At 41.6% G+C, this 24,092-nt stretch overlaps 1 protein-coding gene across 8 annotated transcripts in view; it reads left to right on the forward strand.

The window, feature by feature from the left end:
* Nucleotides 1–24,092, forward strand: part of BLTP1 (bridge-like lipid transfer protein family member 1) — a 99,168-nt gene that overhangs the window by 24,557 nt on the left and 50,519 nt on the right. For all 8 annotated transcript variants that reach the window (XM_071555511.1, XM_071555512.1, XM_071555514.1 and 5 more), the window contains exons 13-34: nt 20–111; nt 1,759–1,876; nt 2,310–2,465; nt 3,052–3,149; nt 4,105–4,283; nt 4,427–4,533; nt 7,011–7,219; nt 9,548–9,775; nt 10,313–10,450; nt 10,816–10,992; nt 12,489–12,617; nt 13,319–13,438; nt 15,516–15,793; nt 16,615–16,865; nt 17,288–17,546; nt 18,516–19,359; nt 20,142–20,212; nt 20,691–20,864; nt 21,516–21,636; nt 22,424–22,570; nt 22,756–22,883; nt 22,979–23,181. In XM_071555511.1, the coding sequence (XP_071411612.1) occupies nt 20–111; nt 1,759–1,876; nt 2,310–2,465; nt 3,052–3,149; nt 4,105–4,283; nt 4,427–4,533; nt 7,011–7,219; nt 9,548–9,775; nt 10,313–10,450; nt 10,816–10,992; nt 12,489–12,617; nt 13,319–13,438; nt 15,516–15,793; nt 16,615–16,865; nt 17,288–17,546; nt 18,516–19,359; nt 20,142–20,212; nt 20,691–20,864; nt 21,516–21,636; nt 22,424–22,570; nt 22,756–22,883; nt 22,979–23,181 (4,227 nt within the window). The remainder of the gene's footprint in view (nt 1–19; nt 112–1,758; nt 1,877–2,309; nt 2,466–3,051; nt 3,150–4,104; nt 4,284–4,426; nt 4,534–7,010; nt 7,220–9,547; nt 9,776–10,312; nt 10,451–10,815; nt 10,993–12,488; nt 12,618–13,318; nt 13,439–15,515; nt 15,794–16,614; nt 16,866–17,287; nt 17,547–18,515; nt 19,360–20,141; nt 20,213–20,690; nt 20,865–21,515; nt 21,637–22,423; nt 22,571–22,755; nt 22,884–22,978; nt 23,182–24,092) is intronic.

Raw genomic sequence — 24,092 nt, forward strand, 5'->3', positions numbered from 1 at the left:
GGTCCATTTTGTTTGCCAGGCTATTCCCCCACGATCAAGGGGCAGCTTCTCCACGTGGATGCCACGAGCAGCATGCAGTACCGCACGCTCCTGGAGGCAGAGATGCTGGCTGTGAGTTGGCATTCATCAGCACAAAGCTTCAATATTTGGGGAATCTTTAATAAAATGGAGATTATTTTTTCTCTGCAGCAGCCTTTAGGTTCTTAATGCAGAAAAATACCTTTTGAATGTATTTTGCAAGACTAATATATCAGAAGGCAGAAGGGCTCTGCCCAGGGACCTTGATAGACTTGAGAGATGGGCTGATTCCAATGGGATGAAGTTCAACAAGGCCAAGTGCCAGGTCCTGCACTGTGGCCACAACAACCCCCTGCACCGCTACAGGCTGGGCACAGAGTGGCTGGGGAGCAGCCAGGCAGAAAGGGACCTGGGGGTACTAATTGACAGGAAGCTCAACATGAGCCAACAGTGTGCCCAGGTGGCCAAGAAGGCCAATGGGATCCTGTCCTGTATCAAAAATAGCATGGCCAGCAGTGACCCTTCCCCTGTACTCTGTGTTGGTGAGGCCACACCTTGAGTGTTGTGTTCAGTTCTGGGCCCCTCAGTTCAGGAAAGAGTTTGGGGGGCTGGAGCGGGTCCAGAGAAGAGCAACAAGGCTGGTGAAGGGACTGGAGCACAAGTGCTGTGGGGAGAGGCTGAGGGAGCTGGGCGTGTTTAGTCTGGAGAAGAGGAGGCTCAGGGGAGACCTTATCACTCTCTACAACTGCCTGAAGGGAAGTTCCAGCCAGGTGGGGGTTGGTCTCTTCTCTCAGCCAGTCAGCAATAGAACAAGAGGGCATGGACTTAAGCTCTGCCAAGGGAGCTTTAGGTTGGAGATCAGAAAGAAATTCTTTCCAGAGGGGTAATCAGGCATTGGAATGGCCTGCCCAGAGAGAGGGTGGATTCCCCATTCCTGGAGGTTTTTAAACTGAGATTGGCCATGACACTGAGTGCCATGATCTGGTAAAGGGACTGGAGTTGGAGCAAGGGTTGGACTTGATGATCTCAGAGGTCTTTTCCAACCCAATCAATTCTATGATTGTAATTTATGTATACACACGTAACTGTGCATGTGTTTGTCAGTAACTTATATATTTATGTACCTAATTAGTGGGTTTTATGTACAAATCTTGCCTCATTCATTGTGTAGCCTGGTGTTCAAGCAGGTTTTGCCTTAGTAAGTGGTTACACTCACTAGCTCTGCTATAGGGTGTGTACTTGAGTGTGCCTGAACTACTTGAGACAGATTTAATACTGCATTATTCTTTTGTTTGCCTAATATTTCACTTGTACAATACTGTCATTCTGCAGATTATTCTTCTCATAATTTTTAAAATTACTTTATTAGAGTCATGTTTTTTAATGTCTGAATTTGAGTGTAGTATCAGTGGTTGAAAAAACTGTATTCTGAGGTATTTTCTTTGGTGTGTTGTGAAAAGTGATGCTGTTGATGAAGACTTGGGTTTATAAATTGCTTGGTACATCTACTGCAGCAGGTTGATAAATATACCTTTCCAAATAAATTAATATACTAACACTTGACCTTCAAACACAGAAAGAGAGATTAAATTATTAAGGAACTGGAGAGGCCTTCTGTTCATCCCAGCAGGAAAACTGTTTTAATTATTCAGCAGCGTACATATGTGAAAACTGCTGAGCTACAGGGTCAAGCATTGTCATCTTTGAGGTAATTGTGATGCTTTAATATCTTGTTCACAGTTCCATATTAATGCCAGCTACCCCCGGATATGGAACATGCCCCAGACATGGCAGTGCGAGCTTGAGGTTTATAAAGCAACCTATCACTTCATCTTTGCTCAGAAAAGCTTCTTCACAGGTAACCTCTTTCCTAAATAAATTAGTTACATATCAAGTTAAATTTTCTTTCTTTGGAATTTCTTTTCGAATTTTGCCAAGCTGTGCAAGGTCAGGCTCTCTGATTTCACATATTTAGGGCAACAGATCATTTCTGAGGATGAAGTTCCTGATGCCTATAGAAGTTTTCACTGTATGATATTCTTACATTTGAATAGAAATACAAATAATTTAATCTTCAAACATCTAAACTAAATTTGATCTGCAGTTATGTAAAGGGATCTTACATTTATTTCTTATCAGAACTCTTATCACAGCTATTGATTTGTTTAATATTTGTCACCTGCCTAATCTGCTGATGTATTCATGGACTTCTACAATAATCAAGTCTTAAAAGAAGAAATCTCCCACTCGATTGCTACTAACTTGCTTTTTATTACTTTGCATGGGTTTAGATTTGATCCAAGACTGGTCCAGTGACAGTGCACCTGATATTTTTTCCTTTGTTCCATACATGTGGAACTTCAAAGTCATGTTTCATCAGTTTGAAATGATTTGGGCAGCCAATCAACACAACTGGATTGACTGTTCCACCAAACAACAGGAGAATGGTGAGATCACTTTTGTATTTGGAAGAAGTAGTCCATGTTACAGAAATTAGGTACAAAACACAGAGTCTATGTATACTTACATGTAGAGAGAGAGACAGAGAGGAATAGAATTCCATTGTTTCAGTATTGCAGTGGTTTACACTGTTCTCAAATCTTATCATGTCAACATAGAAAGAAGATGTGGATTTAAAATCATGAGGTTGTGTTCTAGTTGAAAATAAGGCTCAACACTTCATCAGAAGCCTAAAGAACCTTCACTGTGTGTTTTCTTGTCTAAAAACTGGTGTGTGAAGCAATAAGGAAAAGCATTAGATATTACAGATATTTTTATTGTTTACCTGCAATTTCCTTGTGCTAAATGTCTTTCTAGAAAGGACAAGCTGTAGGGAGTAAATACTTTCAGAATAATTTATTGCAGTAATTTAATACTTTAAATACACTGTAGTTAAAATGGCAATTTCCTCTGTTATGAGTTCTTTAATACCTTTTCATTATTTTTACCTGTATGTTTGATAATTTGTCTAAGAACAAAATAGGGAGAATTTTGACAGATTTTTTGCTGTTTGTTTTTGCTCTTCTCCCTCAGTTTATCTGGCAGCTTGTGGAGAAACACTGAACATTGTTTTCTCTCTGCCTTTCACTGACTTTGTTCCAACCACATGCAATACCAGATTCTCTTTAAGGGTAAGTTCTTTTGTCTTCCAAATGTGAGATCTCTTCCCTAACTTCTTGAGTCACGAAATTTTGAGTCTCTTTCCTGAAAGAAAAATACTCTCTTTCAGTTGCAGTTCATAGAATTTTTCTTTAAGTAACACAGAGGTAAATGGTTTTGGTTTGCTTCTATGAAGCATTTAATCCTAGACTGGTTTAATTTATATATAGAAAACCCCCCATTTCTTAAAAATACAAGCACATGTTTCATACATGCCTAGATACATTTAGTGTGTATATTTATTAGATGTACTTAGTCTGTGTGTCTATGTGTGTATTTTCTCTTGCAATTCTGCTCCCCTTTATTAAGGAAATGTGGAAATCTAATGGATGTTCAAAGATAGAATCAAATACTGGAATAGGTACCCCCAAACCATTTTGGAAAGCCATGATCCACACTTCTAAGAGGTTCTGTAGAATAGATAATGATTATAAAGTGTTTTTAACAGACAGAGATAATTCTTTGTAAGGTTGTACTTCGTGTCTTCCCTAAAATAGAAACTATCTGCTGCTACTAAAAATAAAAAACTAGTTGATGGGGATGTTGATAATTTTGTGTAATTTTATAGCAAAGAAAGCATTGTTTTATGATATTTTCTTTTCAAAGTGTGATTTAGTTGAGATGCAGGGTAGCCTTGGGCCAGCTATGTAACTTCTGCAGTGTGGTTTGAACAACAAAAGAATAGGAATCCCTACAGGCTGTGCCTCTGTGTTGTACAGATTGCTGTGCTGTGTTGTTGTGTGCAAGTTACTGGACTTGTAAGTGTTCAGAACTATGGGCTGTGCTAGAAATTGGTGGGAAAACAGAGATTTCTTGTCTAGATTGCCCGTGAAGTGAAGATGATGACACGTACACATGCAAATAGCATGAACATTGTGCATGAAGTGAATGTGAATTAACTTTTCTGCTGCTAATGTTTGATTTTAGGGAGAAGATGTTGATCTTCATTTGTATCTCCCAGATTGTCATCCTAGTAAATACTCCCTTTTTATGTTGGTGAAAGACTGTCAGCCTAATAAAATAAGTCCTGAGTCTTGTATGTCTGCAGAATGTCAGAGTGGTCAGAAAACAGGCAAACCCAAATGGAGGAACATCACGCAAGAAGAGTGAGTTTTCTTAGGATATATATTTATGTCTTTCTATTGGCTTTTCATATTTGCTTATTTTGCTTGTGACTCATGAACATCTTTGACAAAACCTAATGGAAGTATTGTACTTGAAATAACAGTGTGATGTCTCTCTTTGAAAGGGCTGGATGGGTTGAATGCTGGACAGTCCCCAGTGTTGTGTTTACCATTGACTACTCGTGGCACCCAATTTATCCTCAGAAGGCAGATGAGCAGCTCAAACAGTCCTGTAAGTATCCCCACCTGTTTCTTGTTAGCTTGTTTCCTTTTGGAAGCTTCTGTGAGTTGGGATCACACTGCTTCCCATCTGCAGGGATGAATCTGGGACTCCACTCCTGTTCTGAGTCTGTGCTGATCTTCAGAATGCTCCAGGTTTGATTTAAAAGCTGACAACATTTCATGCTGCCACATTTCAGAATGTGCCCCAATTCCTTGTGTGAAAAAGAGGGTTACTGTCTGCAGTTCACTTCTCCCTGTCCATACAAAGTGGATCTCTTAAATGGGTTGTTGCACAAGATAAAATATTAAATATTGGTTTATTAAATGGGAATCACAATATTTTTGGCAATATAACACTCCTTAGCTTTTCTAAGCTTCTTTTCCTTCAGATGTGATTTTGTCTTATGATTTAAATGCTTAAGCCCATTATATATGAGATATAATCACATTGTCTTCCAGTTATGGCTATGAAACCCTGGGATTTCATTGTAGCACTGTTGAAGTGAGCCATGGCCCCCAGCTCTGAGCCTCAGGGCGGGGACTCTAACACTGATAGCCAAGATTTCCTTTTAATTTAACTGTCTAAATATTTCTAAATAACAAATACCCTCTAAGTGTGTACTTGCAATGGGATCCTGTCCTGTATCAGGAATAGCGTGGCCAGCAGGCCCAGGGCAGTGACCCTTCCCCTGTACTCTGCGTTGGTGAGGCCACACCTTGAGTGTTGTGTTCAGTTCTGGGTCCCTCAGTTCAGGAAAGAGATTGAGGGGCTGGAGCGGGGCCAGAGAAGAGCAATGAGGCTGGAGAAGGGACTTGGAGCACAAGTGCTGTGGGGAGAGGCTGAGGGAGCTGGGGGTGTTTAGCCTGGAGAAGAGGAGGCTCAGAGGTGACCTCATCAATATCTAGAACTACCTGAAGGGAAGTTCCAGCCAGGTGGGGGTTGGTCTCTTCTCCCAGGCACTCAGCAATAGGAGAAGGAGGCACAGGCTCAAGCTTTGCCAGGGGAAATTTAAGTTGGTTATCAGGAAAAAAATCTTTGCAGAGTGAGTAATCAGGCATTGGAATGGGCTGCCCAGAGCGGTGGTGGATTCCCCATTCCTGGAGGTTTTTAAACTGAGACTGGCCGTGGCACTGAGTGCCATGATCTGGTAAAGGGACTGGAGTTCGACCAAGGGTTGGACTTCATGATCTCAGGGGTCTTTTCCAACCCAATCCATTCTATGATTCTGTGATTCTAAGTTAGAAAATATTAAACACAGATAAAAGTAAGTTAATTTAAATGCAGAGGGAGGTGTGCAGGAAGTTTGGGGATTGCATAAAACTCTTTGAGGTTGAGATGGTAGAAGCAGAACTGCTCAAGGAGAGGGATTAGAAGGAGAATGAGGGCTAATTTGAATGGGGCTCAATCAGCAGGTGTTACAAGACATTGTGGGGAGTGCTTTTAGGTTTTGTGTTCCAACAATTCACATCTAAAAGAACTCAAATTCTAGAGGATGATGTAGAAGAGGTAAGATTGGTTTTGCAGGTGTTCACTCAGTGCTCCTGTGGGAGTGCCAGCTTGTGCCAAATGTGTTTTCTTCACGTTTTGAAAACATTTGCTCCTAATCACAGCAATTGAAATCTGCATGTGAGAGTTGGGGCATACACAGGTGATCCTGTAGCTTCCTCCACTGAATAAACAGCACAGTCCAACTCACTCCTAATCTGTGCTGCTGACACAATATGTTGGTTGCAGTAGCTACCTTTGGTTTGTTGTTTGTTTGGAGGGTTTTTTTGAGTCAATTTTTTAATACAACTTTTGCACTTTTCATGTTTATTCCCTTTTGTTTATTCTACAGTAGCTGTGGGTTGTGGGAAATCTTCTGTGCTGTGGAAATGAAAGCACTTTTCTGTTTAACTTCAAAAGCAAGATAAATAAATGGAGTATTTTTTCAGAACTCGAGGGATTGTTTTCCTCTTGCATAATTAACATTGACTAAAATATTTTAGATTTTCTTGTCTTCCCATAGTTACTAGGGATGAGAAACCACCTCTGTAGCATAGATATGTTCACAGAATTATACAAGTTAGAGGCAAAAAGTTAGGTGTTTCATACCTGAAAGGAGGTTCTAGCCAGGTGGGGGTTGGTCTCTTCTCCCAGGCACTCAGCAATAGGACAAGGGGGCACGATGGGCTCAAGCTCTGCCAGGGGAAATTGAAGTTGGAGATCAGAAAAAATTCTTTCCAGAGAGAGTAATCAGGCATTGGAATGGGCTGCCCAGAGAGGGGGTGGATTCACCATCCCTGGAAGTTTTTCAACTGAGACTGGCCGTGGCACTGAGTGCCATGATCTGGTAAAGGGACTGGAGTTGGACCGAGGGTTGGACTTGATGATCTCGGAGGTCTTTTCCAACCCCATAAATTCTGTGATTTATATTTGCCAGATTTTGTCCAGCAGAAGTCTGATTTGTAACCCCACTCTGTTTTGTGCTCTGTTTTGCTCCCCAGTGTCAGAAATGGAGGAAACAATGCTGTCTGTGCTTAGGCCATCGCAGAAAACAACCGACAGTGTGATCTCATCTCCCACAGCCTCAGCGCGGCTCCCCCTCGACCCCTCCGAGCTGCCTCCAGACAAGCTCCACGTGGAGCTGGAGCTCTCCCCAGATTCCCAGATCACCCTGTATGGCCCCCTGCTCAAAGCCTTTCTGTCCATAAAGGTAGGCATGGCAGCACAGTCAGTGACAGCCACGTGCAGCAAAGGGAAGCAGTGAGTTTGAAACAGAAAATGGGAATTCCGCAGAGTGCATGAATTTGGATGCAAAGTTGTTGAAAGTTCTACTTCGGAATGACTTTGATAGGGATGAATTCCATTGGCACAAGCTGATGAGAAGACTTCCCATATGGATAGATATGTATGTAGACCCACATCAGCATAATTTTCCTTTCAGGAACTGGTGTATGCTGGAAAATTTCTTCCTTGTGTTTTGCAGTAGTAAAATAAAATAAAAAATCATGATTATGACTAGAACTTACATAAACAACCTTTTCCATGGAAAGTTATAGCAGAATCCATGCTTTTCATGCATTTTAAGCTCTGCAGTGTCCTAATTATTTGTTTGGTTTTGTTTTAATTGGATTCTGGGAAGTTTCTGGAGTTAGGATATCATGGAGGGGAGTGGGGAAGGCCAGGAGAATAAAGCTATTTCAATGGATAGAAGAAGAATTATCCATCCTTTCCTTGATGTTAATCTGTTATTGTTTAAAATGTGTGTTTGTGTTGCTTTTGCCATGTCGTTTTCCATGAGTGATTTTTTTAGAGTGTCCAGAAACAGCTTAATTTCTGCTCCCCTTCCCTTGTGGTGACAAAAGCAGAGGCAGTTGAACACCAGGGACAGTACCAGTGAAACACTTGGGGTTTGGATGATTTTTTGGGGTCTTTTTATGTGGTTTGGGGCTTTGTTTTTGGTGGGTTTCTGCTTGTTTGTTTTGTCTGAAGGTCTCTTTCAACCCACACAGACCTTGGCTAAGGTGATGCTTCTGGAGGTTGTCATTTTGGGTCAGAGGATGGGGAATTTTCTGAGGTGGTATGAACACCAAGACTCACTGCAACAGTGATTTTCATGAATTTATATAAGACATTGCTTATAAGCAGTGAATAACACAAAATATTAAGGTTTTTACTGTATAGGACTTGCAAATACTCAATATTTTGTCATGCTCTCGATAAAATAAATAGGATTAAAATTAGGTCAGAATTGGATCTTGAAGATTTGATTTCTCCTGATGCAGAGGAAAAGCACCCATGTTTGAATTGTTTAGCGAGCCCCTTTTTTGGAGCCCATAATTCATGAGGTAATTCTGGCTTTCCAAGCAAAGCAGCACTTCCTCAGTGCCCGTTGCCTCTGGAGGTAGATGTAAGCAGTGCTGCCTTAGATCCCTGATTCTATAATGATTTAATTATTTTAGGTGCAGATTTCTCATATGAAATCTACTTTTTCTCTTCAAAATCTCAAGAGAAACTTTAGATGAATAGCTTGTTTTAGAAAATGTGCATTTATTGCTCTTTTTAATATTCTTGTGGCTCTGTTTAGATCTTTTTGTCCAGCTGTGCTGGGAGCATCTCTTAAAAGATTTCCAGGAGTGGGTTTTTTTATGTTTGTTTTCCTGGCTTGTGGCTGAAATGTTTGTTTTCATTCTTTTTTCTAGTACACATGATAGAGATTCCTGTACATGGATCATTCTTGCAGTTTTATTGAGCCTTGAAATCTTAGGGGGTGGTTTTTTGTAGCACCCCCTGGTTTTTATTAAGTGCTTTCTGGCTGGGAATGATGGATTTATAGATCCTGACATTCCCAGTGGAAGGTACCAGGAGTAACTTAGTGAATTTCTTACCACCCTCTGCTGGGTCTGCCTTATAAAAAGTATTGTAAGAAAATTCTTCTTTAGTCTTTTTTTTTTTTCCCAGGGCAAGGATGTGACAAATGCTCAGAAATCTGATTCTGATGCACTTAATAAATACAATGGAGGAAGTTGTCCTTTTTTTTATTATTATTACTGATGGATTTTCTGTTTCCCAGTATAAATTGGCAAAGTTTCTTTGGTCTTAGATAATGGAGGAGGATTTGCTTAGGAACAAGGTGGCTTTTAGACCACAGTGAGAAATGTTTGTGATCTGGTATTTTAGAAGCCTGTTTAAGACTTCCAAGTTTGCTGAAAACAGAAGGTGACTTCCTGCAGGATGAGTTTTCTATTCTTACTCTGTTACCTATCTTCAAAAGCTCAAAATTTATTTTAAAATATCACTAATAATACTTGTATTGCATTTATCTAAAATACCAGCACTATGAGAGCACATGGCTTAAATTTGCTCGTTTAAACTCTCCAGTTGCCATAAAATAAAAGTATGTATGTTTCTTTAGCTGTAGGCTGTAGCTATACCATTTATTTAGGGAGAACCAACACACAGAAGCTGATTTATTTTGCATTTCAATATTTTGTCTACATGTTTTTCATTCTCATATGGCCATAACAATTCCATTTCCTAGGAAAATTATTTTGGGGAAGACGACATGTACACTGATTTTGAGGAGGTTCTTTCCAGCCCTGTGTTGTCCCTGTCCACATCCTCAAGCTCTGGCTGGACAGCTGTGGGAGTGGACAGTGACAGGAAGGACAATGAGAGTTCAGGGAAGCCGGTTCACCCTCTCACTCTGCGCCCCTGGGACATCACTGTGCTTGTGAATTTGTACAAAGTGCATGGGCGATTACCAGTGGTAAGTACTTTAAAATCATACAATGATTGGCTTTATTTAATTTATTTCCCTTTTCAGTTTCTTAATCTGGAGCTAAATTTAATTCCCTGGAATGTTTATTTACTGTGGTGCTCACCAAAGTGAGTATTTGCCCTCTGTGACTAAACTGATTTGAGACATTGTTTATTTTGCTTATCTAAGAGGCAGAACTGGATAATTTTTCACAATTTTTATTCAATGAAGTTAATTAGTGTGATATTTTCGATTGACCATTATGATTTCTCTGCTAATTAGCAAATCAGTTTTCCAATGGTGCACTCTGCTGTGTGCAGCTGTAGTCTGAGAAATCCACAGGAATAAAAGATGGGATTTACCCAAACAGGCTTGGATTGCTCTTTATGCAATTGTCACAAGAGTTTTGAAGTTGTACAGGCTTCTTTTTGAGTATCCACTTGCAGGAAAATGATCATATTTCCTACTTGCAGGTTTGCCACAGTATTTCAACCATGTTGTGTATTTTCAGTTTCTGAAAGAGTTGTGGTTATTTTTTTATTGTAGCATTGCAGTCCAGATGGCCCAGAGTGCCCTACAGCTTTCTTGGAAAGGTTGTGTTTCGAGATGAAGAAAGGATTCAGGGAAACAATGCTCCAACTTGTCCTGTCTCCAGTGAATGTGTTTCTGAATGACAACTATCAGGTAGTCAGCTTAATTTTACATGTTTGTATGTGAGTGTTTCTACTGTGGAAAGTTGTGTTGACCTTAAAATTGAACCTTCCTGTTCTGCAAAGCCTTATGAATCATAAGAGGTATTAAAGAAAAATCTCATGCATATTTTTAAAGATCTTTACTTCTGCCCAGAAATTTTCTTGTGTTGTCAATGAATAGGATTGAAATTAGGTCAGTGTTGCATCTGGCCTCTTTTTTAGTAAAATGCACAAGAGAAAGCGCTGCATTGTCTTAATTTGTCTTAAAAATACTCTGGGGGAGGTTCTCTAGGAGATACCATTTTGAGGAATGCTTTTTTCTCACAAGAACTGCCTTTCCCTCCCTGTCCCTGCCAGCGCCCTGCGGTGGATGAGGTTCTTCGGGAGGGCCACATCAGCCTGTCGGGGCTGCAGCTCAGGGCTCATGCCATGTTTTCAGCTGAGGGGCTGCCCCTGGGAAGTGACACCCTGGAATATGCATGGTTGATAGATGTCCAGGCTGGAAGTCTCACAGCCAAAGTTACAGCACCACAGGTACCATCCTGACACCATTTGCTTTGAAGTGTTACCTTTCTTCTTCCTCATGCCTTAAAGCAGGAGGCAGTGATGCTGCTCACTGCATAAATTGTGCTGCCTGGGCCCACTGGAACATAGTTTGCTTGCCCACTCTTGGATTTTATTAGCTCAGTCTTAGCACTAACTCCTTTCAGTCATGCCATTTATGATACATTTATTTTTCCAGATAGATGAATGACTCCAAGTATACAACAGGCAGATCTATTTCTGTTGTGGTCTGCCAGGTATTTCAAGGAGGTTGTTTTGCTAGTGTGTTCTGAGGCATGAGGAAAGTACATAAATTCTATTTAGTAGTTACTGTTTGGTTTATTTATATTTAATTTTCTTAAGACACTTCTACATCCTCTTGTTCCTCTAAGAATTGGCATTATTTTCTAGGATTAAACATATATTTCATCAGGAAACTTCTGCAGCAAATAAAACTTAAGTCATACAAGCAGGTTCAGTAAATCTAAAGAATAGACTTCAGATACATTTTTGTGTGCTACATGCACAGACATGTGTGGTGGTATGTCCCAAAATGCTGCCACTGATTTAGGGAATCTGTAGTATGTACTGCACTGCTTTATGGTTCAAAATTAAACCTCTGTGATTCAAAGTGCTCTGAGGTTAGAGAACATTTCTAAATGCTTAGTGCAACCTAAGGATTTTCTTCCCTCATAAAGCCATTCTCAGCTGTATGCATCACACAGGATTTTTATTTTATTTTCAGTTGTCAGCACTGCTGTGGAGCAGAACTTAAATTTGCTGGTTCAGGGTCATTGGTTTCTTTCCTCCCACAGTGTGATGTATTGCAAAAATTTGTGAAGGGACAACTCTGAAGGGGGGAGGAGAGGTTTTGTGCAGGATCGTCATAGCTATATTAACTTCCATTTAAATAACTGCTGATTTTAAGTGCCTTTCCTTTGGCTAGCCAAGGAAAACCCATTTCCCTCTCATAACAGACAGACAGTCATGAATCATTTCCTCTATGAGCGAGCTAACTCTATCAAAGGCTTAAATCAACAATAGGCTAATTGCTGCTCTAGCAAGAATCTGTTGAGCCACTTCCCTCCTCTGCTTTCTAAATGTAACTTGGTTACTTGCAAGCAAGTTTGGCATTTAAATTATGGATGGTAATAAACTACTTTGAGGTATTCCTTGTGGTAAAGTGTGGGGAGCTCTGTCTTTACAGTGAAGTTCCCAGTTTGTAATAGCAAAAGCTGCCGCCTTTTATTAAGAAATAATTCAGGAAATTGTTCCTTATCACAGTGTTTTCCATGGAAAACAAGAAGAAAAATCAGGAGATAGACTTTGTGTAAGGAAACTAATGCAGCCAGGGTGGTGGTGGTGGGTTGTTGTTTTCACCCTTGTCACCTCCCCACCTTTGGTGGTGTTCTGGTACCCGATGGGGAGCTGAAAGAAGCTCATTTTGTGTAGATGGTGACAGACAATGTGCTGTTGTTTGCCCACAGCTTGCCTGTCTTCTGGAGTGGGGACAGACCTTTGTGTTCCATGTGGTGTGCCGAGAGTTCGAGCTAGAGAGGCCCAAGTCTGTGGTGATCTGCCAGCACGGGATTGATCGTCGCTTCTGTGACTCCAAGGTGCCCTTTCCTCCCCCTGAACTGCTCACGGAATGCATGGGCTCTTTGGAGCAGTCCACAAATCCAGCACTCGTGTTAGCAACTCACATGGAGTGTACAGGCAGATTGAGTGTTCCTTTTGGTAAATTACAGAATCATAGAATGGATTGGGTTGGAAAAGCCCTCAGAGATCATCAAGTCCAACCCTTGGTCCAACTCCAGTCCCTTTACCAGATCATGGCACTCAGTGCCACGGCCAATCTCAGGTTAAAAACCTCCAGGGATGGGGAATCCAACCCCTCTCTGGGCAGCCCATTCCAATGCCTGATGACTCTCTCTGGAAAGAATTTTTTTCTGATCTCCAACTTCAATTTCCCCTGGCAGAGCTTGAACCCGTGCCCCCTTGTCCTATTGCTGAGTGCCTTATACTTAGTTATGTTTTAAAGAAATGTGGTTCTCTCTGGACTTTTCCTGTGGATATGCACAGTGGGAGGCAGTGGGTCCCCTGGCATGGCTGGACACAGGAATTAAACCTGCGTGAGGGAAAATGAACCTCCGCACAAAACCACCTCATCTCATACTCAGTTGATATTGTAAATAACTTGCTATTGGTCTAGTTTTAGGCCTCTGTTAAACAACATAAGTGAAAGGATTGGCTCAAATGAAACTAAAACTCCTAATGTATGATGAAATATAATTCCATTTTTTTTCCTTCTGTCCAGATGAACTGTGTGCCTGGGCCGTGCCCAACATCTGATGACTTGAAGTACACGATGACACGCTTAGCCATGGATGGAGCAGATCTGTATGTGGTAGAACATGGCTGTGCCACCAATGTAAAGGTGAAAATAGTTCTCTTAGTGCAATTAAAATGCTTCCTTGTCAGTAGAATTATTTCTATTTTTTAATGGAATAGCTGCCTGAATTAATTGCTTGCTTACATGCAATGGGCTAAGCAGACTTTCTGAAACTAAGTGATAAAAGGTTGGCTTGGACTGGGGCATGAATGGGTCAGCTTGGCTTCTACTTATTAATTCCATTAATGATGTTGGAAAATGGTAAGGAGGAGTATATATGCCAAAATAAGAGTGGAAGCTGCAGAATTGGTGTAAAAAATGTAGAGAACACTGGGAAATATAAAGCTCAGTGGTTGTACCTGAGAGCTACAAAAAAGTTGTGCTGGGAGTTAGTAACTTGGCAAAGGGAAGGGATTGCTACGGATCATGCACAAGTCAGTGCCTGATAATTCGTGGTCCCCTTGTGTGAAACAGCTCTTTAATTTCAGATGTACCTTTGGTAGAGAAGGGAGAAGTGTTAGTGCCACTGCCTGACTGAATCTTCTGTTTAGAAAGGGCTGTGCAGGAGGAGCTGAATTTCTCTCCATTATCTTGCTGCACAGGAAAAACTGGAATGATTTACTCAGTGTTGCAAAATATGAATTTGGACATAACTGACTTATAGCAAAAACAGAAGAGAAAACTGTTATGCTGATACAACTGACTAATAGTTGTGCTCTTAGTTAATAAATTCAGCTTTAAATGGTAGACTTAAAGTGTAAGGTTTTGGGCACAGCTTCACATGAGCAATAATGTAACTGAAGGGCAGGGATAATTATTTTAGGCTTTCTTCTGATGACGTGATCTTTCCTCATTTGAATGGCTTGCTGCCCTGTGACAGTAAAAAATATGTTTGAGCCTCCAGATTCTTTTGAATCCAATATTAAAAAGCACCATCACAAATATTAACTGTGTCTGCAGGCATGAATATGAATGGCAGTATTTTCAAAGGCAGCTTAATAACCTAAACCACTCTAGAAAATTATATCCTGAATGTGTTTCATTCAAATTAAAAAAAAAAAAGGTTTCCAGTTTTTTTTTTTTATAATCTGTGACAGAGATGGGAAGTAATAATTTAATATTAACCCTGTGGGTAGCTCCTCCATGGCTGGGTTATCTTTCAGCTTTCCTTGGTTTTGAGTTGGAAAACAGTCTGAAATTTCAGGTGCTCTCTGGTGACTTTGGAGAGGGCTGAAGCTGTGCAGGGAACTTGGCCCAATGTCTTGAGATTATCTGAAGTGTGTGGAAGGGTTATTTTGTGTTTTTATAGTGTGTACCAGTGTCGGGGAGGATTGATACTGGTCTGGGCAGGTGGGTTTGTTGTACAGTGGCCAGTTTTCCACAGCAGGGGTAAAGCAAGAGCTTTTGGCTCATCTTTGAGGGACAATCTCCTGCTTGGTTCACCAAAACTTCTGGAATTGTATCAAAACAAAAAGTGAAGTGTGATCATGCAGGAATTACTGTAACAGTTCATCTGGATCTCAGTTAAAGTTTAGGATCTGAAGTTTCTGGAGTTTTGCAGTGTTTGTCTCACTGAGGCATTTATTAAGTGTACAGTTAATGCACTATGTACTTAAAGTAAGTAATTACTGATTTAGTCTAAGGACATACCATGATATGTGTAATATCAAATAATCTGATTCTAGAAGTTTTTAATGCCTTGGTTTTTAGATGACAGTGAAGAAGTTAATGATTTTTTTTTTTAAGCTTCATTACAACATCTGTCCAAAGTTGAGCTTTCTTTTTCAATCTGTTCACACAATATGGAAAGATTTGTTTGTTTTGGGGTTTTTTTTTGTTATTTTAAAAACTGGCTGAAATGAATTTCTAAGCTTGCCTTCTTTTGTATGGGTGCTTACCTGCATATAAACTGTTCCCTTAGAATCATAGAATTGATTGGGTTGGAAAAGACCTCTGAGATTATCAAGTCCAACCCTTGGTCCAACTCCTTGTCTTCTTTGGAGAGAACAGTTGACTGAAATCTTTTTGGACTGTAGTATGTGTTGTGTCAGCTGGTGTAAGGCTACTGTTTCTTTATTTTACTCCAAGTAACCCGAGTTGATGCTTTCCATGGTATTTTCAGATGGGCGCTATACGCATTGCCAACTGCAACCTGCACAACCAGTCCGTGGGCGAAGGCGTCAGCGCTGCCATCCAGGACCTGCAGCTGCGCCAGTACGTGGAGCAGGTGAACAGCTGCAGGGCAGGGCTGCAGCCCATCCTGAGGAGGGCCTGCTGGCTGGAAGCTGGCTCTGCCAACCTGGGGCTCGTCACTGCCGACATCGCCTTGGCTGCAGATCATCCCTCCAAGCACGAGGTGCAGAGGCACTTCCTGGAAACACACGACACCCGGACCAAGAGGTGAGAGATCCACTGGAGGAGGTGCATCTCAGAGAGAGGTATCTTTTGACTTTGCTGTGCCGGTTTAAAGGTAAACTGGCAGGAGAAATGAACCCAACACAAAAGAGATTATAAGTCAGAGTTACAATTTAAGAACAATATTACAATAAATGCAATGCACAAATAGAAATTGATTTTAACCCACAAAACCCAGAAGTATGACCCAGCACCCTGGGGCACAAACACAAAGGGGTTTGTTGGCCCCTGTGCTGAACCCCATGTGGTTCCCTCAAGTCCAAAGTAAAAAGGAGTGAAAAACCTGTTGGTTGCAGTCTGGTGAAGGGTGGTGGTCTCCTCCTTTAGAGGTTCTGGTCCTCCTCTGGATCCAATAAGTGGTTCCCCAAGTCCCCAAACCCCCAAGATTATATACCCTCAGGTCCGGGTGGGACTGCCCAGTACCTCCCCTAGGGTGGGGAATTACAAAATGAGTAATCTCACTCTGTGAGTCATGGGGTATTTGGAACCATTGATGGCCCATTAGCAGACATGACCCCTCAGGTGGGTGTGGAGGTGCCAATGACTTCCTGGAGGGGAGTTATCACAGCTCTTATCTCACAGGTGTCTTTCACACCCTGAGGGGTTGGGTGTGCCCTGGGCAGCTACTGCAAGTGGTCCATTGTTACCAGTTCATGGGAAATGAACAGAGGGTGTAGAATACATAGCTTTGGTCACACCCACACAGTGATAAACTGGTCCCACCTGCTGAACTAGGCCACTTGCTTTCACTGGGTTTAAACCTGCTCATGTGTTTGTTCATGTTATTTATTTTTCTGCCTTTGTAGGTTGTGGTTTCTTTGGCCTGATGATAATTTGAGAAACAAGAGAAGCAAGAACAAGTGTGGCTGTCTCGGTGGTTGTCGATTCTTTGGTGGCACCTTAACAGGACTAGATTTTTTCAGACTGGAGGAACTGACACCTTCAAGCAGCTCTGCTTTCTCAAGCACAAGTGCAGAATCTGATATGTTTTACGGGCAGTCTTTACTGCAGCCAGGAGAGTGGATAATTACTAAGGAAATTCCTAAAATTTTAGATGGTGAGACTGCAATATAGTGTATTTTCAGTCTATTTTGCCCAAAAGTATAATTTCTTAACTTTTCTATAGCATTTACAGTTCTGGTTAATAAGTAGAACTACTTATGCTCTTGTAGCCTGGACCCTTCTAAGAACAGATAGAGCTCAAGAGTAGTAAGTATGCTTTCATATGCTGCATTTTTATATTAACATGCAACTCGTGAGTAAAAAGGAGTTTTTTTGACTTGTGTCTGTTCTGCCTATGCAGAAACCAGTCTGCCAAGACAATCTGATGCTTTGCTGCCATGATTTTATTAGCTTTTTTAAGTACAACATGCTCGGATGCTTTTATTTAATGAAGATTTTTATTTCAGTGGGCAAGGAAGAGACCACTGCAGGTGTGTTGTCCCATACCCAGTTTTCCTTTTCCATTTCTGATCTTAGGGAAAGCAAATGGTGTAAAAAGAAAAGATTGGGATTGCAGATCTGTGGGTATAGAAATGGAAAGAAAAGCACAACACCTAAGCCTCCAAGTGCCGCTGCGCTCCCACAGCTCCTCATCCTCCTCCGAGGAAACGAGCAGCTCCAGTGCTGCACTGCCCTTGCTGGCCGGGGAGAAGGACAGCCCGTCCTCCACCATGGAGGATCACCTGGGACAGAAGGAGTTCTTGTCTGGTGCCAAACGGGAGGATGGTCATGGAAGGTTAGTACTCTCTCTCCAGGTATAATTCCGCTCTTGAATGCTTTAAGGTGGAAAATAAGCCTTGGCTTTAGGAATTTATAGAGTGTTGGTTATTTTCTTGCATGGCTGCTGAAATGTGTTTGTAGTTGGAATGGCAGTTTGGATCTGCCAGGGGAGGTTTAGGTTGGATATCAGGAAGAAGTTCTTTACAGAGAGAGTGGTCAGGCATTGGAATGGCCTGCCCAGGGAGGGGATGGATTCTCTGACCCTGGAGATTTTTAAGGTGAGACTGGACGTGGCACTGAGTGCCATGATTTAGTAATCAAAGTGGGGTTGGATTAAGGGTTGGACTTGATGATCTTGAAGGTCTTTTCCAACCCAACTGATTCTATGATTCTATGAAAACCTGTATGTAAGACAACAACCTTTGCTGTTAGTGTTCATTTTTACATCCTCTGTATGTGGGTAAATGGGCTAACAAGTGGCAGAATTTCATGTGTAATCAGGGTTATGAAACTAATGGCTACTCTGATAGAAAGGTGCAGAATCACTGATGCTTCTGTAATGTAAGAAGAGCAGCATTAACAACAAGGGGCGGTCCTGTGGTGTAAAGGAGAGCACTCTGGACTCTGAAGCCCAAGGACCTGAGTTTGAGTCTCAATGGGGACCATCCCCTGGCATTAAATGCCTCCCTGCCATCCCATTCCGTCACATCTCGGATGCTCAGCAGGGTCAGTACTGGTTAGTACCAGGTGCTGTGACAGTCCCGAGGACTTCACTGTCACTGTCCAAGCTCACTTGGCCGTGGCAGATGAACCTCAGGACTTAAACGGTGGGGCCAGTTCTGTGCACGCTGAGCCTCACCTAAAACATCCACTGCACAGGCTGGAAGGGCACACCCACGTGGGGAGAGCCCTTCCCAAATCTCTGTTTGCGAAGTCTGGCCATACACTAACAACAAACCAAACAACCTCTGCTTTCTGTTCCCAGCATTGCTGCTGAGGGTGCAGAGGGCCGTCCTGCATCCCCTGGCAGCCAGGAGAGGCCCGTGGGGCAGTCCCCCATGCGCTCCCCGCTGAAGCGCCAGGCATCCGTGTGCTCCACACGGCTTGGGAGCACCAAGAGTCTCACGGCCGCCTTCTACGGGGACAAGCAGCCCGTGCCCGTGGGAGTGCAGTTCAGCAGCGACGTGTCCCGCAGTGATGAGAACGTCCTGGACTCCCCCAAGCAGAGGAGGAGCTTTGGTTCTTTCCCGTACACTCCCTCTGCAGACTCCAACTCGTTCCACCAGTACCGCTCCATGGACTCCAGCATGTCCATGGCTGACAGCGAAGCTTATTTTTCTGCAGCAGAGGAGTTTGAGCCAATAAGCAGTGATGAAGGTCCAGGAACATATCCGGGGAGGAAGAAGAGAAAAAAGCAAGCTCAGAAAACTGAATACAGTAGAGGGTCTATTTATCATAGCGTGGAAGGGCCCTTAACAAGCACAATCCATGGAGAAATCAGCCAAGATATTAAAACATTGCCAATTAAGACTCACCCTTCACAGGCTTCGTTTGTTTCAGCGCTGGGAGGAGATGATGAGCATGTTGATAACATGTATGTCCTGGACTCTGAGAAGACTGTGGAAAGGGAGCAAATAACTTCCCAGCAACCTGTAATGGCATGTTACCAAAATTACCTTACGCAGTTCCAGGTGATCAACTGGTCAGTAAAGCATCCAACTAACAAAAGGACTTCAAAATCCTCATTACATCGCCCTTTAGACCTTGACACACCAACCAGTGAAGAAAGCTCATCATCTTTTGAGCAACTTTCTGTCCCAACTTTTAAGGTATGGAAAATGGAGATGCAGAGAAAGGAGTAAGAGTTCAAAATAATTTCAAATCACTTGTGTAAATAAAGCTACAAGAAACTTGAAATTCCGTTGCTTTTAGTTAAGGAGTACCTTGAATTTTTGACTTCAGATCATGGGGCTGAGTGGCTGGGAGGTTGTGGACAAGAAAACATGGAGGATCATTCTGTGGATGAAATGTGTGTTCTGAATTGTCATTATTGCTCTTGAAAATGCTGCTCTTATAAACTTTGAATGCTACACAGCTGAGTTATATTGGAGTTTTGCTTAAAATATGTTATACAGAACTTCAGTAGCAGTACATTTAATACTGATCAAGTATAATCTTGGCTCTAAGTAAAATGGAAACTCAGATTTAGCAAATTATTTTTTTAAAGGACAGGAGCATACATGTTCAAGAAAGGAGCTGAAATGAAATACAGGAAAAAATAATGGAAATTACTTGATTAAAAAATAGATGTCTGGCCTCTGAAATTCAATTTGTTATATTCTGCAGGAAAAGCTTTGTGTTTGTGCAAACCTTTTGTAGATTACTATTAGATTTTTTTAAAAAAAGCAATGAGTCAATGTTTATATAAAAACTTCACAGTCTAATCTCTGGAGTAATTTACAAAATAAATTTAGGAGTTTCTGTATACTATGTTGGAGAGTTGCTTAGGAGGGATTCTTTTAACAAAGAAAAAACTGTAAGGGGAATGGTTGAAGATACCTTTTTTGTTTCATGTATCAATGGAATGTAATAAATTTCTTTGCACTCTTAGATTGTTAAACAGGGTCTCACAGCGAATTCATTGCTGGACAGAGGCATGCAGCTTTCAGGATCAACATCCAAGTAAGTTGAATACTGTCTAACATTATTAGCATATTTTTAAGAGTAGAATTTTCCTGGTACTCTTTTTAAATATTTTGGCTCTTGCCAGCCTTTCCAAAATTTGATTTATAGCAGTAGTTTCAGTAGCAGATCTATTTTAGAACAGAGTATTCTATTATAAAATATTTGGGTTTGGTCAAAGTGAAAGTACACAGTGAAAGCATTAAATTATTTGTATGTTGAAAACTTTTATGTTTTCAAGATTACAAATGGCAATTTAACTTAGATTAATTTGAGAGGTGCTAATGGCAAGCGTCCATTGCATTGCCAGAAGCTGACCTCAAATCTAGAGAGAGCCTTGCCCTGCGATTACATTTGTGTACTTTCTAAGGTGTAGGGTAGAAGAAACCTAATAATTCTAATCAGAATCAAAGTGATACCAGGACAGGTGTATTTTTTTTACAAAGCCTGATTATCAATATGTATTTGTGCTGTTTAGTACACCTTACACTCCTCTGGATAAGAAGTCTGCAGAAAACACGGATGATGAAACAATCACAGAGGAATGGACTCTGGATCACCCAGTCTTCCAGACACGGACCACGGCAATAGTAGAAGTGAAAGGAACTGTAGATGTAGTTCTGACTCCTCTTGTAGCAGAGGCACTGGATAGGTAATTAATTTTATTTTACTGCTGCAGTGGGTGGTCCCGTGGTGTAAAGGAGAGCACTCTGGACTCTCAATCCCAAGGACCTGAGTTTGAGTCTCAGTGGGACCGTCCCCTGGCATTAAATGCCTCCCTGCCATCCCATCCTGTCAGATCTCGGATGCTCAGCAGGGTCAGCCCTGGTCAGTACCGGGTGCTGTGACAGTCCTGAGGACTTCACTGTCACTGTCCAAGCTCACTCGGCCGTGGCGGATGGACCTCAGGACTTAAATGGTGGAGCCAGTTCTGCGCACGCTGTGCCTCACCTAAAACATCCACTGCGCAGGCTGTAAGGGCACCCACGTGGGGAGAGCCCTTCCCAAATCTGCATTCATGAAGTGTGGCCATGCATACATACTGCTGCAGAGTATGCTAAAAATGGTCTAACATCAAGGTTTAGGTTAAAAGGCTTGAATAACTTGACTGATGGAACAGCAGGGCCTCGTGCCCAGCGAGCGCAGTTCTGCATTTCCCAGCTGCAAGAACGTTATGCTCACCTGGGAAGTGCCCTTTATTATAAATGTCAGTGCTTGTTTTTTCCCTCTCTGTGGTGTTGCTGAAGCTCCACTGCCGGTGTGGCTGGTGCAGTGGAGGTTTCAGTGCTCTGTCCCCCTGCAGGTACATCGAGGCCATGGTGCACTGTGCCAGCTCCCGGCATCCAGCGGCCATCGTGGACGACCTGCACTGCACCGTGCTGCGCGACGCCGTGCAGAGCAGCAGGACCAGCTGCTCTGAAATTGTAAGGCAGGGACAGAGGCAGACACACCTGGGCTAGGGGGAACACTCTGTTCTATGTTTTACACAGGGAAAGTTTTGGTGTTTTGAGATACAGTCACTAAACGCTACATTAATTGGGAATCCATGCTTATTTTTGTCTTGTACCTGTTGTGCATGTGTTTCTATAATCAACTGTTGTGTACAGTCAGTGACCAGAAATCTCTCACAGCACTGACGTTTTTCTGTTGTGGATGGTCTAGTCATGAGATCACATCATACATTCTGTTCTCTAGAATTACTATAACTTAAATATTCATATCAGCAAGATTATTTATTATTTTGAAGTAGTCAGGGAGAGCTGTGAAAGTGCCTGTGGTTTTTTTTTTTGGCAGTTCATCTGCTACCTTAAAAAATTCATTTAACTTGAAAAGAATTGTGTGCTATTTCTACAGAATTGTGAGTTCTTTCTGTCCAAAGTGATGACCATATTTATATTGTATGATTTCTAAGACTTCACAGTGTAGCAGACACTAATTATTTGCTTCATAGTAAGTTATTTTATACAACCTACATATGCAGAATTCAAACTTTCAGCTGAAATCTGGTCATTAGGAAGTTTACTGCAGAATGGTCTTGCTGCCCTTATGGCTCTAGACTGACTGTGTCTGTAAGTGCTACAACCCTTGCTCTAGAAATCATGGTATTATGATATAAATGAAGGTAGAATCCCTTGCTGCTTCAGTGCTGATGAATTGTCCTGTTACTCTTGAGTTTCAGTGCTAACAACTGATTTTTCTCCCTCACCCAAGTTATCTTCAAAGCAGGATATCAGAGGAACAAAAATAGACACTACCACCACAGGAACAACAAACCAGGGACCAGCACAGACCAGTCTGTCACTTAAGCAAGATAATGTGACAATTAAAGGTCTTCAGGCCAACGTTACAGTACCAAAGGTAACAACTTTTTGTTTAGCTTATTGGTAGCCACGTGCCTCACAACTTATCCTCTGTTTCCATCCCTATTAGTTCCCCAAAAGCTGGGAAGTATAAGACAAGATTGTATCAGAAGTTAGTGATGTGCACTTAATGTGACATGTTTTTCTAAGTTTCTTTCCTCTCTGCTGGAATTTTATGTCCAGGTGAACCTGTGTTTGCTCCAGGCATCTGTGGATGAATCCCCAGGGGTTTCTTCCAGCAAAACTGTGACTCACGTTTCGTTGGTGGCTTTGTGTTTTGACAGAATTGCCACACAAGTTCGTATGAACAGGTAACAGTAATACACATTTCTGTCATGAAAGCTCATCAAATGAAGTATGTCTATCTGAGATTTGCTTCCTTGGTTTTTCTCCTTTATATTCCAAGGGGTGTAGTTGAGGAGGCTTCAAACAGTGCAGAAACTGGGAGGAATTCTGTCACATTCGATCGTTACATCCAAACCAGCAAAATGCAGCCCCAATCCTCTGGCTCACTGAGGTCCAACTCTGGGGCAGAAAAGGGGAAAGAAATTGCTGCTAAACTGAACATCCATCGTGTTCATGGACAGCTTAGAGGCCTTGATACAACAGGTATTGAACAATATGAAGTTGTGGAAATGTCAGTTTTCAATGGAAACAAGTGGTTATTCTTGGTCTTGTAGTTTGGTTGTGGTGTTTTTTTCAACACAGATAAAAAGACACTTAAACCTGGAGATTTTGCAGATACTTTAAAAACAAGTTTAGGATGGAAACTCTGAATTGTTTCTATTATTCTGTGAAGTGCTGGATATAAATGTAGGCAGATTTAAGTTTATCAAAACAAAATTCTAGCAGTTTGTGTGGCAGATGAGTCACATTGTAAATATTGACTTCACTGGTAGAATTTCAGGCCTGAGCTCCCCTCCTCCCAGCTGATCTCTTTTCAGCTACCTTTTTTTGTCACCTTAAGTGAGGAATAAATTATGCTTATTTGCTTTCTTGCTTTTTTCCAACACTTTGAAGATAGACATGATGTGTCTGTTGTACCTGAAATTTCAGCATGACAAGCTGTAGATTTTTAACCATAGTGATGATAAGACTGAAAATGTGATCTACCCAATTGACTTCCTTCTTGTTTGTGTTAAGGAGATTCCCTGAAGAAGGTAGGAATTATGTTTTGCTGTAACTCCTGATCCTGGAAAAACTAACCAGGAAAAGATGAACAAAAGTAGAGTTAGTTTTTTGTTATAACGAAATCAATTTTGGTGGAATCTTTATGAATTAGTGCTGTTTTACTCTGTCCCATGAAGAATGAGAACCTTTGGGACAGGAGGAAGTACTCAGTACAGCAAGTCTGATTAAAAAAATAGACAATAAATAAATAAACAATGGAAAACCCACTGCTGTGCAAAGATGAGTGAGCCAAGGAAATTGGAGGAAAACAAAAGCAGTAAGAGAAAATTGAAATGGTGTGACTCCATTTTACTTAGATATGGAGAGAGTCTTAGCAGCAGTTCCCTGTG

The sequence above is a fragment of the Pithys albifrons genome, chromosome 5 (assembly GCF_047495875.1).
Source record: "Pithys albifrons albifrons isolate INPA30051 chromosome 5, PitAlb_v1, whole genome shotgun sequence".
Lineage (NCBI taxonomy): Eukaryota > Metazoa > Chordata > Aves > Passeriformes > Thamnophilidae > Pithys > Pithys albifrons.